Here is a 16844-nt window from a genome sequence, read left to right on the forward strand (position 1 = left end):
TACGCTAGTGTAACTGATTATAGCTATAGAGCAATTTAGTTTGACAAATACTTTCAACTATTTTCTCTCTAAAGCCAGGAAAAGCTCAAAGTCAAACCGAAATATATTCGTCAAAAAGTGTATCTACTTTTGCAAAGAGTCAAAATCATATAATATTTTTACACGCAATAACTGGGTGTGATACGACGTCTGCATTTTACAGGAGGGGTAAAGCAACAATCTTTGAAAGATTTAGTTCAATGTGTTGAAGTTTTCAAAAAAAGTATTTTGAGTCAACAAGAAATTATCACCAACGGGATTCAGTTTCTTCTTTCTATGTACAAATCTCCGAAAAAAACCACCTGCTTAGATAAGTATTGATATGTATGTTTCGTAAAAACACTAAAAATAAGAAACAGGTGCAATCAGCTTGTCTTCCTCCAACCTCAGTTGCTGCTCATCAACATCTTTTCCGGGTATATTACCAAGTTCAAGTGTAGCTTGGTTATCAGCTAGACCCAAAAGACTGGGGTTGAAAGTTGGTCGACAATGCATTAGAACCTATTCAGACTTTACTCCCACCTGCGCTGGAAAAACTGCTGAACACAATTTTTGCAACTGTAAAAAGGGATGCAGCGCTAAATGTGGTTGTTGAAAAGTTGGACTGTTGTGTTCTCTGGCATGTACACATTGTCAAGGCCAGTCATGTTCTAATGCTGAATCACCAATAGTCACTCTTGACGAAGTTTACCTACACACAGGATGAACATCAAGAAGAAGAAGAAGATTAAGAAGAAGAAGACCAAGAAGAAGAAAGACAAGAAGAAGTATTTGAAGGTTATGACTCAGATGAATAAATTTTTACATATTTTTAATTTCAATCGCTTTTATAATTTCCAACCCTTCCTAATATATTTCATTATGCAAGTGTTCAATTTGACTGAATCACAACAGACATGTGGAATAGGCCTACTGGGGAAACCACGTTAAAAAAACGCGCTTAGTACACTACCTCATAGGTGGCGTGGAAACGTGTGCATATAATGACGATTACAATTTTTACAACTTTTTGACTCGTTGTATCTCAGAAACGGTGGCTCTAAGAAAAAAAAGTATTGAAACATTTTTTGTAGAGAATTTTATGATCTACAATTTTCATCTGAAATTATTTTATGATAAAACTCACCGTTTTCCTGAAAATCGAGAAAAACCAATTTTTTTCGAGATTTTTGACCTTTGACCTCGAATAAATTTTTTTCCAGGCCTTGCAATCATTCGGAATTTTGAAATCTTATTTTTAACTATGTTTTGAACAATTACACGCATTTGCAGCTTGTTGTAAATTTATATACCTTCCAATGTCTAGATTGACCGGATTATATGGTATTAACTAGTAAATTTATCAGACTCGATATCACCAGAAATTTTGTTTCGTGTGCAATTTTCAGATATACCTGTACGTTTCTGTAGATTGATTTATTTATTGCACGTCAGCTGTGATGACTGTATCAGATGAAGTTCATTAAAACCCTCATGATGGGGCTCGTAATTGTTAGTACATACTTCTTTTGATACAATGGCAAAAGTTACTTCTATCTATGAGCATTCGAACTAGATCTACGATTGAATCTCTCAGATTATTAATTTCTTTAAATTGAGAGGGATATATTCTCAGGAAAGAATAATTTTCGGAAAAGAAAGCTTTTGGCTTTCTACTTCACCATCTTTATACAAACAAATGTGGAAATCTCCTAAAGAAAGGAAGAAAGCAATTAATTTCAAAATAAACTTCTTACAAAGATGTGTACATAATGCAAAGAAGTAACTTTCAGACACAAACTAGAAAAAAAAAGCCCTCTCGAAACAACTACTATATGTACACGATGATTTCTTGCCTCATTTTGGCGCTTTCTTCAAGCAGGCTGGCGTGATTTAATTTCATTCACAAATGATTAAAGTTGAATATACAAGTATTTGCAACTTTTGAAAATCATTTGAGTTAAGCGACAGCTTAAACGCTGAAACACATTTTCTGTTTCAGGACTGTGAATATCACAGCCTACCAAAAAAAACGTTTGTTTTGCTGCTGAAAAAAATCAAATGATTTTGGTTAATTCATTTGTGCTGATTCCAAAAATACAAACCTTTTCTTTGTATCAGCTCTAGTTTTCGAGATATAACATACTTATCAAATACTTAAATATTCTTAGATTTCTGTATAATCCATCACTATAATTGCAATATGTTTATAAAGAAACTTTACAAATTCTAAGACACGTACTAATGACTTCTAATTAAAGTGTACTTATTGGAAATGTCCATAACATGTAATTAGCGCTAATTGCTTCTTACCTATTGTCCGATAAATAAATAGTATTTTCTCTGAAATTGCCTTAATACATTCCTATAAAGTCGACTGCATTCCATTGTTGTGTGAATGACCCGAAGGTTTTTGCTACATATGTGGCGAGTACATTGTTGAGGAAAGTTGAAAACCAGTTTGTGATTTTATAAAAAGGGCATATCAAACCTATTTTGGTGTTCATTTAGGAGATCAAGATAAATCTTGCATAACTTGTTTCGAAAATTTGCGACATTGGACGAAAGGACAACGAAAATGTTTAAAGTTTGGCGTTTCAATGGTATGAAGGGAACCAAAAAATCATTTTGACGATTGCTATTTCTGTTTTGTGAATATAAAAGGCATTAATCGTAACAATCGACATACGTGGACATATCCTAACCTGGATTCAGCAATTAGACCAATTCCACATCAGCTTGAGCAGATACCCATTCCAATATCTCTTAGCCTACTTACGTTACCAGAGGATAATGTCGAAACGTTATCTGACGAACTAGAGACGAATAGAGTTGAGGAAGACGACAGTGCTTTTGAAGGGGATTCAACACGTCCTGAGCGCTTTACTCAGGAAGAGTTAAGAGATCTTATTAGAGATTTGAACCTTCCAAAGGATTCTTCCGAGTTGCTTGCCTCCAGACTAAAGGAAAAGAAACTTCTTCACCCAGACACCAAAATTACATACTACCGTAATAGAGAAAAAGATCTTTGGCCTTTTTTTTTCTCAGCAAGATGATATGGTTTTTTGTAACAATATTAAAGGACTTTAAAAAAAATGGGTGTATCGGAGTATAAACCAGATCACTGGCGTCATTTTTTATCGACAGTTCCAAACGAAGTTTAAAGTGTGTCCTTCTACATAATGGCAACAAATATGGAAGTATACCAATTGGGCATTCTACAAAACTGAAAGAAGAATATAAAACAATATCGCTGGTGCTAAAAAACATCGATAGGACCAAAATCAGTGGGCGATCTGTGTTGATTTTAAAATGGTGAACTTTCTCCTGGGAAAACAAGATGGCTATACAAAATATCCTTGTTTCCTGTGTCTTTGGGATAGCAGGGCTAAGGACCAACACTGGATGGAGTAGAAGAAAATGGTGTTCTAGAGATGCTTCAGTTCAAGGAGAAGCTAATGTAGTTAACGAAGCATTGGTCGACCGAGAGAAAATAATATTACCTCGGTTACATATTGAACTAGGGCTGATGTAACAATTTGTAAAGGCCCTAGATCAGTATCGTCCTTGTTTTGAATACTTGTCCAGCAAATTCCCTGCACTTAGTAAAGAAAAATTGAAAGTTGGAATATTTGATGAGCCTCAGATACGACAACTTACAAAATATTCGCATTTTACAGAATCGATGATTGGAATTGAGTGTAATGCATGGTTCTTTCTTGTGAAAGTTGTGGAAAATATTCTTGGAAACAATAATTTGGAAAATTACCGGGATTTAGTGGAAGAAATGCTCAACAATTTTAACAAACACGGTTGTCATGAGTATTAAAATTCATTACCTCCACAGCCACTTAGATCTTGGTGACCTTACTGAGGAATAAGGGCAACGCTTCCACCAAGTTATCAAAACGATGGAAGAGAAGTATCAGGGGAGATGGGACACTCACATGATGGCGGATTACTGCTGGAATCTTCCAGCAGTAACCGTCCTTTTAAAGCCTTTGGAAGGAAATCATATAGAAGGAAGTTTTTTGATGACGCCGAATAACAGATTTGTGCTGCGATGCTGGTTAGGTTACATGGAAAGTTGAGTTTTTTTGGCAGATATGTGGGATGATTTTTGTAAGTATATTATTGTACAATAAATATCTTACTTTTTATTCGTGTTTCGTTTATTTGATGGGTAGCACCACTACATATATGTAGGTAGTGCTGCGTTAAATTACCCTATATGTTAGAAATATAGGGTAATTTACAATCTGTTGTGGTATTTTCTGAAAACGATCTGATGGAGCAAATCTGATGGCATTTTTGGATTCAGCAGACCCAAATTACCTAGAAACAGTAAAAAAATTTCCGGCATCAAACTGTGTGTTTACCAGTGATATCAATACATTTTCAAATTTATCATATGACCCCCTAAAATTTCAGCATGGGATTTGCAGTCTCTTTAGAAAGATATACGCTATTTAACTGAAAAATCTTATCATAATCGATAAGTCATATATTTGTAGTTTGTTTTTATTATAAATAAGTAAAAAAAATTACAATGGCAGTGCATTTTCACAAAATACAAAATACTGACTCCTTAAAGTAATCTTAGATATACATATGCACAGATTCTTAAATTATCAGTCACAACATCTCACATACAAATTTTATTATAAAAAGCACATTTTTTAATTCGGTCATATTTAATGATGAGTTCATCCACTTGTTCGGCCTTTTTCTCGATTCTGTTTAGTTTGTTTTTGAAAACGTACATATCCCTCTTATAGTTTTCCTGGAAAATAAATAATCAGAATGAGTTGAAATTGAATTATTTGCATTGGACAAATTCTTGTCATCTCATCAATTTTGAATTCATTTATCCATTAGTTTCAGACCTGTATATTGAAGAACGTAATTTTTGAAATTAAATTCTGTTCGAAATGAAATCCTAGACATGAATTCTCTTCAAAATGTTTGGTGACAAATAGAAGTAACATTGTAACAAATGAATGATTGTTCACCCTATATTATAATAGATAAAGGCTAATATTTATTTAGTCGGATATATAAGAAAATTCCTACGAGTTCCAGCTGTGTTAATCTGTATTGTTGATCGTCATAAACTCCTAAACATTTCATAATAAACGAAATAAATTTTCAAACAGATTTCTTTGAAAGACATTTTATGTTCCTGGTTTGTCTGATTAAACAAGGTGACACACTTGAGATGAAGACTCCCCTGTATTTTAGTTATTTTTGACCTTCATGGGCCGCACTTTTCACAAGACTTTGCGCGAGTGACATTCTTTAACCCAGCCTATCGTGTTCCTGCGAAAATAGCAAATACTCGTTATTTTGCTTCACTTTCAAAAGTGACTAAAATACAGAGGTGTCTTCATCTTGAGTGTTGTTACGGTTTTAAAATCGTTACCTCAAAGATCTGTGAAATGGTTCAATTTTTAGTGAACCTCCAGTAGATTCAATAATAAGAAAGGACGTGCCTAACATTTTATATAATTAATAGTTTACTTACGATTTAACAAAGACATTTCATTTCGTTTTATGATATAGTATGGCCCTGTATATGTCAGGAAGTAAAACGAGTCGTTCTATCTTTGATGGATTTGGCATATTCACAAAGTTTATTTGTAAGATACCGTTTTTTCCGAATAATTCATCAGTCTTTTATGACCGTTTATGTCATTCGACATTTTGAGACTTCAAAATGAAACCGTCTCTTCCTTCTTTTTTTGTTTTTGAGCCAGACACGAGAAGAACATCGCGATTCTGCGGATTTGAAAGAATGTTTCAAAGTATTCCTGAATCGAAAATAGATTTATCTCAAGGGAGGTAATCAATTATCCACTGTCGTAGGATTTATGTTGGAATTACTCGAAACTTTCTAATTGAAGTCTACCTTTTCGAAGAACTCAGACATCTCAAAGGCCAGTAAAACTGAATCTTTTCGTTGCTAACTGAGAAAACTCTCAAGATCTCTCCTAGATGGCTCACCATAGTTGAAAACGACATAAGAACGGATCGTAAGCCGTATTTCTTGATCGAGGTAATATTGTTTCTTATTATCACATATCACAGAAGTAACACTGCTACAGTAGCTAAAAATTAATTTTACTAAACTCTGTCCATCCAACAAAGTAACCCAAACAATGATAGAGGCGTGATCAAAGCATGAACACTACGCACATTAACATCTATTGGGTAAATCGGCTGGCGGAATTCATGTAGGTATATCGCTACCGAGTCGGAGTTCTGAGTTACGTTTTAACGCCTGCGGTGTGTATATATACGGTATTTTGAAGTTTAAAATTTTTGAAGAAGGAACTACTAATTTGTGTCCCTACACACTCCACCTAAAGAATTTCCTATCCCCAGCCGCATATTATAAAAGAAATAAAATAGAATAGACTGGGAGATCCCGTGTACTATGCATGATACTGTTTTGGATCACTCCGTTGCTTAGATGGACAGAGTGAAATGTCAATTTTATCAGTTTATTGTGTTTGTGTTGGAATTTTGAAACCTTTCCTTAGCTATCTTTCAACAACTGTAAAACTAGAGGGAATAACACTTACCAAATGAATGAAAAAACGAAGATATCATTGTGAGAAAATCATTCATATTTATACAGTGTGTTACAACGAAAACTTAACAGAGCCGTTTTTGAATATAAAAAGTAAGATTTTTAAAAAAAGCTTGGACACGTCGATTTCTAATTGAAAGGGGACACCTTTCAGACTAATCAGATTTTTTGTAGTACGCACCCCCTCGAAGGGGTGCGTCCGACGACCCTTATTTAGATAGGGAAAGTAGGTCGAGTGGCACCTGGTTTTAAAGGTCTTTCGAATACCTTTACAACTTTGTTAAAAGAAAATTTTTGTAACGATTAGTTTTCTAGATAATTTGAAGTTAAAATTGCCATGTTAATAATACATTAGACAGACCACTCGGTAACTTGTATGTAAATAAAATCCCTTTTTTAAAATCAATACCTACCCACTCCTCTTCTTCCAGTTTTCATTAGTACATCGTTCGACTGTTTTGTTTAAACGGGTCGTGTATTGTTATTTGTTTGAAAATGCCTTACATTACTACTGAAAGGGTTTCAGTTATTGCTTTACTTTTTGGCAACGACCAAAATGCTAATAGAACATCAATTTTATTCAACGAGCAAAACCCTGGTAAACACCTAAGCAGAAATCACGTTCTGGATTTGGTCACAAAATTCAGGGAGACAGGTTCGGTTTTAAATAAGAAAAGAAATGTTCAGAGAAAGGTATTGAATGACGATAATGTGATTGGAGTGATTGGTCAAGTCATCGCCAATCCCAGGTTAAGTAACAGAGGTTTATCAGCAATGTCCGCAATAAGCCATATGAGCGCATGGAGAATCCTTAAAAACCACAAATTCCATCCTTACAAAATTAAACTTGTTCATGAACTCAATGAGGATGATTTTGACCGAAGACAGGAGTTTTGTGAGGGCATGAGTGAGAGATTAATGCAAAATCTCGAGCTGCTTTATAACATCTGTTTTTCGGACGAAAGCTCATTTTATTCAAATGGTTGCGTGAACCGTCACAATTGCCATTATTGGTCGGATGAAAACCCAAGACAATACGCAGAAATACATACCCAACATCCCCAAAGTTGAATGTCTGGGCCGGAATAATAGGCAATCATATTATAGGTCCATTTTTCATTGATGGAAATTTAACCGGTGATTCTTATTTACAACTTCTTGAAGAGGCAGTACAACCTCGTATAGTTGAAATAATTGAACAGGAAACAAGATGTCAAGATGAATTTATCCATTTTCAACAAGACGGTGCACCACCCCATTATGCCCATCAGGTTCGAAATTTTTTGAATAATCATTTTGAAGGACAATGGATTGGCAGAAGAAATCCAATTGAATGGCCAGCACGATCACCACATTTAACAACACTGGACTACTTTTTGTGGGAATATTTGAAGTTTAAAGTTTATGCTACACAGCCAGCCAATTTGGATGAATTACGTCGTAGAATTATTGATGAATGCCAAGCTATAACTTCTGAGATGTTGAATAATGTAAGAGCAAAATTCGAACAAAATCTTTATTGTTGCATGGAGTAAAATGGCGCACATTTTGAACATTTACTCTAAATTTTCTATGTGAGTTACCCTTATTAGGTTTTATTTTTTTTGTGTGTGCTTCAAAAGCAATTATTGGGATTTATTAACCCTAAAACAGTTTTTTAAACATTTCTGTGTCATCAGCATTCAAGGAAATCAGCAGGTTGTATTCGTTGTGTAGGTAAGTTTTTAGTATGATTCACTTTTTTATCAGAAGCATAAAATATCCACGTCAAAAGGCAACCTTCATAAGAAGGTGTCACTCAATTTACCTAAAATGTAAAGGTGGTAACCAACCCCATACCCCGAAAAAATCTCCTCGTAATAAACGAATAATTCTTACTTTTTTACGAAATCAAATGGACACGTATTAGCAGGTTGTCAAAAAAAGCAAAAATTAATTATTTTATGAAAGTTCTGAACGTAAATTGTACCTTAAAAACTATTTGATTTATTTTAAAAAGAGTTGAACTCAATAAAAATACCTTTAAATCTTCAAATTATCTCGAAAACTAATCGTTACAAAAAATTTATTTCAACAGAGATGTAAAGGTATTCGAAATACCTTTAAAACAAGGTGCCACTCGACCTACTTTTCCTATCTGAATAAAGGTCGTCAGACGCACCCCTCCGAGGGGGCGCGTACTATAAAAAATCTGATTAGTTTGAAAGGTGTCCCCATTTAATTAGAAATTGACGTGTCCGAGCTTTTTTAAAAGTCTTACTTTTTATATTCAAAAACGGCTCTGTTAAGTTTTCGTTGTTACACACTGTATAATTTATTTTTCCTTGTAAATAAATCAACCTCTGCCGATGCTCTCTTTCCCATAACTTTCATCATTGAACGATTACTCAATTTTTATACCTCTTTCTTCTTTCTTCATGCTCACTTCCGTCACCACTGTTTGAAAGCTTTTGGGGCATTTGAGAAGGTAATAAGTGTGTCACACTGCAGATATAATGTAAAAACAACTTTTAGAACTACCAACTTTTTAAAAACAAGGTACACTGTTCTGTTGTTCCTGTGCAACAAGGTATATTGTAAAGGGTTAACTTTTCAGTTTGCCTTTTGTTACACTTCATCAGTCATCTTAACGGTTAAGTCATTCCATTTGGAACGGAGGTGAAATATCTTGGCATTGTCCTTAATAAAAAACTCACCTGGAACGCTCACTTGGAAGAAGTTTTACACAAAGCCAGGCTGCCCCTATAAATATGTCGAAGGATTTGTGGTGAAACTTAGGATTTAGTTCCCAAACAAAGCCATTGGATTTATGTGATTATTGTCAAACCAATGATTACTTATGGTGCAATTGCCTGGTGGCCGAAGGCTTTATAGAAAACGACCCAGGTGAAGCTCTCTGGTTTACAGAGACACGCTTGTCTGGCCATCAGTGATGTCAAAAGGAACCACACCGTCAGCGGCCATGGAGATTCTTCTAGATGTACCTCCTCTCCACATTTTTCTGGAGAGAGATAGGCTAGATGGACCGCATATAGACTTGTGCACATTACCAATTGCACAAATCAATTTAATGCAGAGTGCAACAGATTGTTAGTTGATACTGAAAGTCACAGCATTCTGGAAACGACCTCTGACTTTATGTCTTCAGCTGTCAACTACGAACTGCCTTATAAAGTACTGTTCCCGAGGAGAGAGGATTGGATCCTCCGGGAGAAGGAAATATTGAGAGCAAATAGTTGTTGGTTCACAGATGGATCAAAACACCTTCCAGTTCTGGTGCAGTTGTTTTCAGTCGCAGACCCACGGCAGAGATATCAACCTGCCTAGGAACCTATGAGACTGTTTCTCCTCGATAGGAAGATGTAACATATTGTCTCTGGTCTGGATTCCTGGCCATACTGCCTTGGAAGGCAATGAGACTGTTGACTCCCTTGAAAAGGAGGGTGCTGCAAGCAGCTTCATCGGACCAGAACCTGTCATTGGCATTGCTTTAGGCTTTGCCAAACAAAAATTGAACATCTGGATGGCAAGAAGATTTATGGACTTCTGACAGAAAATTCCAGAATTGGCTCACTCCAAGGCGTTTATTCACCCTTCGAAGCTTGATACCAAATAGTTGTTAGACTACAGTAGGGATAAACTACGAAGTAGTTATTCTTACAGGTCACTGTCATCATATCATAACCATATGCAGAGACTCGAACTGCCGGAAGACAGTGTGTGTCGCCTCTGTTTGGAAAACGATGAAACGGCAGAGTACACACTTTGTGCCTGCCCCGCTGGGGTCCGAATCAGGTTTTTAGAGTTCGACAGAGCCGTACTCTTACTACCTGACCTAAAAGACCACTCACCATACAAACTAATCGGCTTATTTGAGGAGCTGGGTTTATTTGGATGAGTGTGAATAGGTGCAAGCCACAATAAACCCTTGCGGGTTGCGGTGGAGGGTCGAATAGACCTACTCACTTTGGACCTAACCTAACCGTAACCTACCCTCCAGCAGATTCTCTATTGATTCAACTTTGTTAATTTTTTAGATTGTAGAAGATTATATACAAAAAAACTACAAAAAATAAACAGATGTTATTATTGTCAGGGAGTGAATGGTGAAATTCTGACCTTTTGAATGAACTGGAGTGAATTTTAAATACGTTTTTTCTTAGAATTAGGATATTTATCGTTTGTTTGTATATTCTTATAAAACTGCTAATGGGGAATGTTCCTCCTGACGAAAATCAAGTAGTTTTCATAAAAGAGCTCTAAAACAACGCATTTTAAACTTATTATCTCAACCTTTTTCTTTAAAAAATCATTTAAATACTCAAAAAAGAGGAATGAAATAATGCATTCAACATTTAAAGGGATTCGTTTCTATTTCACCATTTGTCAACATCGGTTATAGCTAATAAAGGACAATGAATCTGTTACCTGGATGAGACAAACAAAGATGACATATTTCAGAGGCGTGCTGTTCTGTTTATTTATGTTCCAAGTTCCGAGATATTATGTAACATATGACATTTTGTGCACCTAACCTATCTTCCTCTATATAAATAAATAACAAAACAACTGTTGTTTATGTGGCTTGTGGAGGCGGTATTGAACTATAATTTATATTTTGCCTTAATTGTTGATTTATAAAGATAATTTTCCTTTTTTAAAGTAGAATATCTAGGTACGTATAAATGATTTCAACTTGATATAGGCGCTGTTACCAATATGTGAATTAGAAACAAATCCCTTTGAAAATTAAAACCCAATATTTGAAACATCAATTTGAATACTTTTCGAAGTGAATTTGAAAAACTCATGAATTAAACTCAGCTTTATTCTGTTCAAACTTGCATTTGCTGTAATAACCTAAATTGAGGAACATTCCCCATCACTCCTAAGCTACTAAAAAAAAACTTTATCAATCTGGAAATCTGATTAATTTATGAGGATTTTATACTTTCTGCTTGGCACTCAGATTGTTTCGAAGAACAAATTACTATAATTCATAGATACTAATTGATGATTTTTGTGTATTTCCAGCTACCTACCACATCACTAATTTTATTCTTTAAACTAGTTATGTCTTCCGATATAGATCCCATATCTTTATATACATTATTCAAATCATTCTTGGAAACATCGTTCTTATGAGACTCATCCATCATCTGAAAAGAAAAAAAAATGAGAAATTCAACAAAGCTTTCAGTGATTCTCTCACTGTTTCAAGTTTCAGCAGTCGCTTGTCTAACATTTCGAATTCGAGATCTTTCGCTTCTAGACCACCATCGTCAATACCTAAAAAAAGAAGTACTTAACAAGAACCATCCATAAGATGTTTATAAACAAATTGACACACACTCACATGTTGAAGTTCAACTTTTATATTTGACGTTAAGGCAAGAGACCAGAAAATATTTATAGCACCTACAATTTGGAATTGCAAATATCAAAAGGCATATAAACTACTCAAAATGAATATAGAGACATGTTCTTAAAATGCAATAAGTAGAAAAATATGTATTATTTTGTCAAACATTTATATTTATAAAATAGTTTATAGGTGCCTTTATTAAATTTGACATTGTTTTCAAAATGCTGTTTGATAATACGATTAAAAAGAAATACAAATGAGTGTCAAAAACAAATAAAATTTATGGAGAAACCACTCGAGAAACTGCTTCTCTATTTTGCTTATTGTTCTTTGAGATATGGGCGGTGAATTAGGAAATTTCTCAAGAAATAGGCGAGCTACTTTCTGTTGTGTTAGGGTTTCATCTCCGCTACCAGTCATTTGCAAAACTGTCATTTTATGCATTTTAGTTAATCTAACCATTTGTCAGACTTGAAGTTAACGAACTTCAAATTCAAATTAAAATACTGACAACTAATGTTGTAACATACTAAACATGTTTAAACTAACGTTGCCACGAAAATTATTTACAGTTTTTTAAAGGATAACATCTAGAAAGAACATTGCCATGCTTTTTGCTTACTTTTTTATTATGAATACCTCAACATGAAATAAGTTTTGAGTATACTGCAATAGGTTTTGAGTGTATTTTATCGAATTGCGGTAACTACATGATTTTAATTTATTTTATTTTAATTGTTGCACAAGCCTATATATACTTCCCATTTGAAAAATTGGGGGTTGTACCTGTCATTCGACGGGGGTTGAAAGTAGGGATGGTATTTTTCCGTTGAAGTATGTCAAATTATAATTTAAATTGGACGTGTTTCGGGATGTTAAAATATGTACAGTAAACGAAATAATAAATTTGTTCCATTTGGCTTTTACACACTGTATAATTCAGTAGTGAATGTGCTTGAGAATTTTGGAAGAGACCAAAAGTGGCCGCCTCCTGACTATTATTATCAATTTTATAGATTACAATAATTTTCGTCATTTTATATACAAAAGTTGTGAAAATAATACACTGAAGTTAAAAAAAATAATCTGTCAATTGAATAATCGCAGGCATAACACACATATTGTAGATTAGTTAGGTACGTTGCACAGTGAATTTAGAAATTTTTTGCGAACTTTACTATACGGCCATTTTGAGAATATTTGTTAATACCTTCTTTTCTACATGATTGTCCGTCATTTTGTAAAACGAAGTCTTCCCTGCAGTGACATGAATAGCTGCCGTGATTGTTGTAACAAATCTGGTCACAGGGTTTTTCTTCTTTGCATTCATCGATATCCTGTTCGCAGTAGCGACCAGTGAATCCTTTAGGACATTTACAGACCTCGTGACGCGCACATGTGCCTCCATTTTCACACCCTTGCGAACACTGAGCTGAAAAATATAAATTATTAATTCTGAGGGTGACACTGTTTGAGTTTGAAATTATTCACATCATGAACGTTTGTTGAAATATCATATTCACGGTATACAGAGTTGGCCCGAAATCGTACCACAAGACAGAACTATCAAGGTGAGTATAGTCGAGAATTGTGAATAATTAGAGATATCGGCATCTCAAAGGCCACAAAAAACCAATACAGAGAAATAATGCCGCTGCCAACTAGTCCACGTGGACTGAAGAATTGGCGGTTCGTACTGGATAATTTTCACTAACCGAGTTTTATGATTGGCTGAAGAGTTATAAAATTAAATTTGAAGTCATGTTACGGTGACGAATAGAATATGGGTATGAGTATCGTCGTTGTGTCGTCAATGTTCAGTTCAGGAACTGATCGCGATTTGAGTGTTGAAATTCGATATTGGTGCAGTTATAATTACTTAAAATTTTTGTTATCTGTTTAAAATATGGCGTCCTTGGACAAGTACTAATAGTAATAACGAGTGTGATAACAACGCAGACTTTTTCCTGTGTAGTGAGTCCAATAGCGATGGTAAACAATGCGAAAAAGAGATACCAGTGAATAAGATTCAGATGCATTTGAATATTAAAACACAGAGAATATTTTTCAATGTATATAGGAATCTATATCTCAAGTTTGGTTTCGAGGGAAACAAACTATTACAAGCAACATCAGATTTGACCGAAATTCCTTTCTCAATTGTACGTAAAATAGTCAAAAACAAACTTTATGAACGCAAGACACGATTTGATACGGGATAACCAAAACCTTTAGATATTCATCTAATAAAATCATTGAAAAAAACAATATATGACTATTACAAAAGCAATGAGATCCTACAACTGAAATCATAAGGAAGAAATTGAATACTTCCGTCCATAACGTGAGCTGCTGTGACAAAACTCTTCAGAACTGGATGAAGAAACTAGGATTTAGATTTTAAATAATAAACAAACGTCAAGCAATTACGGAAAGCAGAAGAATAGTGGAATTGCGTAACAAATAACTGAATATAGACAAAAACAACGGCAAATTTTATATTTGGGCAAAACTTGGTATGACACTCACGACACAGTTACGAAAGGGTGGATTGATGGTTCGAGAATGTGTACGCCTAACATTCCTGCAAACAAAGGATCGCGACTGACATTGTGCATTGCGGAGGAAGTAAAGGATGGGTTCCGAATTCTTCGAAATTATGTGACAAAAAACTTGAAGCCTGCAATGTTGACTATCATAAGAACATGGAAGCTAATATTTTTGAGGAATGGTTTGAAAACACATTCATCCCAAATTTGGATGCGAATAGTGTAATAGTTCTTGACAACACTTTCTATCATTCGCGACAGCTCATCAAAGTACCGAATGAAAATTCGAGGAAGGATATAAAATACAAAGTTTTTTAATGGATAACAATTAGTATTTTGAAGATAACTATACCACAAACCAACTACTTGAAGTTTTTCAGACAAAAACATTCAAATCGTGTATGCCCTTGAGAGTATTGCTGAAAAGTATGGACCCACCATAACTGCGACCCACTGACGTTCAGTGATTGTCAAATTCAACATTTTTTTTTTTAATTAAAAAAGTGCATTTTTAGATCGAATTTAACAAAAAGTTACTTGAAAAAGTTGTGTCTACGGCAATTTTATATCCATATGCCTAATTTTATGCAACTAGGATAAAATTAACGTTTTGCTTATTTTTGACAGATATCCTCTTTATTTCAAAAAACAAATTCGGTTAATTGTCATCAATTCATGTATATATAACAAACTCATCATGGAGTTTAACTTTTCTGATACATTTTTACACATACGGACATTTTTAGAGAGAAATTAAAAATTTGCTATAAAAATTTTAACATGACTGGTGCAAAGTTTCAATCATTTGGCTATTTTTTTAAACAAACCTTTGATTTCGAAAAAGCAGAGGCAACTAAAAAAAATGCAAATAATTTCGATAGAACTATTATTATTATTATAAATTCTAAACAACAATAATATTATAGAAAATACAAATGGATACAAAAAAGTACTTATTGATCTAGATGAGGTTGTCAATTTTGAGAACTTACCGTTCCATTTGAAGAGAACGTTGCCTCATCTGTCCATAACATTTTATACGGAAACTTTACATTTTCTTCTCTCTCCCCTTGAAACCAGAATGAAAACCCCAAACGGACATCAAAATCTCGTTCTTTTAATGTGTTAATAAATTTTGACTTGTAAGGCCAAAATTTATTCTTCAATAAAATTTTTCTAACACTTTCTCTCTTGAAATCGGTATTTTTTATAATATCGGTTATGCTCGTTTGCCCGTGTTCAATAACTTTTAAACAAATGTTAAGTGGGGCCTCCTCATCATATTTACTTGGAATGTGCTTTTGTTTAAATTGATTTGCTATGGATCCCGTTTCTCTGAATTTCGACATTATTCTTAACACAGTAGTATGTTGAACATTTTTTCCAGGATGCCGTTCATTAAAAATGTTACCTACTTGCCGGTATGGTGTATTCTCACCACATATTAAAACTATTTCTATTTTTTCCTGGAGAGACAACATTATTGCAACAATAACTGTTAAAAATTTGACAAGTAAATCAACAACTTGACACTACCATAGCATGCATTTTGTTTGTCAAAACCTACTTAAAAATTTTATTCAACGTGATTAAGCATCCTTACCGTCCTAGTCAGTGTTTATGAATAATCTGTAAAAACTGAATATTGAAATTTTAATGTAATTTCGACTCTATTAATTTCATTAATACTTATTGCAGTTTTTGAGTTGTGTCTGCTTTTTCAAAATTGAAGGTACTGACGTTTGTTTAAGAAAATAGCCAAGTAATTGAAACTTTGCACCAGTCATGTTAAAATTTTTATAGTACATTTTTAATTTCTCTCTAAAAATGTCCGTATAAGTGAAAATTTATCAGAAAAGTTAAACTCCATGTTGAGTTTCTTATGTATACATGAATTGATGACAATTAACCGAAAATTGTCGTATAGACAACTTTTTCAAGTAACTTTTTGTTAAATTCGATCTAAAAATGCACTTTTTCAATAAAAAAAAAGTTGAATTTGACAAACACTGAACGTCAGTGGGTCGCAGTTGGCCGCATCATTTTAAGTTAAATTCAAAGCACAAATAAGTGCCGAAGTTAAACTTCATTGTCGAAAAAAAAGTTTCCCATATGGTGCGCACTTTAATGGTGACACTGTATACGAACTTTGTCTTTCATACTGAGTAACTTGGACGAATCGTTTGAAAGTTACCACGATAAGACTAGCTTGACGCAACGCAGTAAGCCATTACGCATCGCGCCTACTGTGAGACGACGGGGGACGATACGCGGAGGTAGAGGGGTGGTCTAAGCAATGAAGCGCCATCGCCGAGAACGC

General features: G+C 34.3%; 1 protein-coding gene across 1 annotated transcript in view; it reads right to left on the reverse strand.

Annotated features, from left to right (window-relative positions):
* Positions 1-4546: 4546 nt before the first annotated feature.
* Positions 4547-16844, reverse strand: part of slow (epidermal growth factor-like protein slowdown) — a 189251-nt gene continuing 176953 nt past the window's right edge. The window contains exons 6-9 of the mRNA XM_074178900.1: positions 13186-13407; positions 11823-11899; positions 11653-11769; positions 4547-4801 (exon numbers count right to left, since the gene is read on the reverse strand). Coding sequence (XP_074035001.1) covers positions 4664-4801; positions 11653-11769; positions 11823-11899; positions 13186-13407 — 554 coding nt within the window. The 3' untranslated portion in view covers positions 4547-4663. The remainder of the gene's footprint in view (positions 4802-11652; positions 11770-11822; positions 11900-13185; positions 13408-16844) is intronic.

Source organism: Leptinotarsa decemlineata, unplaced genomic scaffold (genome assembly GCF_025532065.1).
Source record: "Leptinotarsa decemlineata unplaced genomic scaffold, Ldec_3_MD MMD2_tig00004307_RagTag_RagTag, whole genome shotgun sequence".
NCBI lineage: Eukaryota > Metazoa > Arthropoda > Insecta > Coleoptera > Chrysomelidae > Leptinotarsa > Leptinotarsa decemlineata.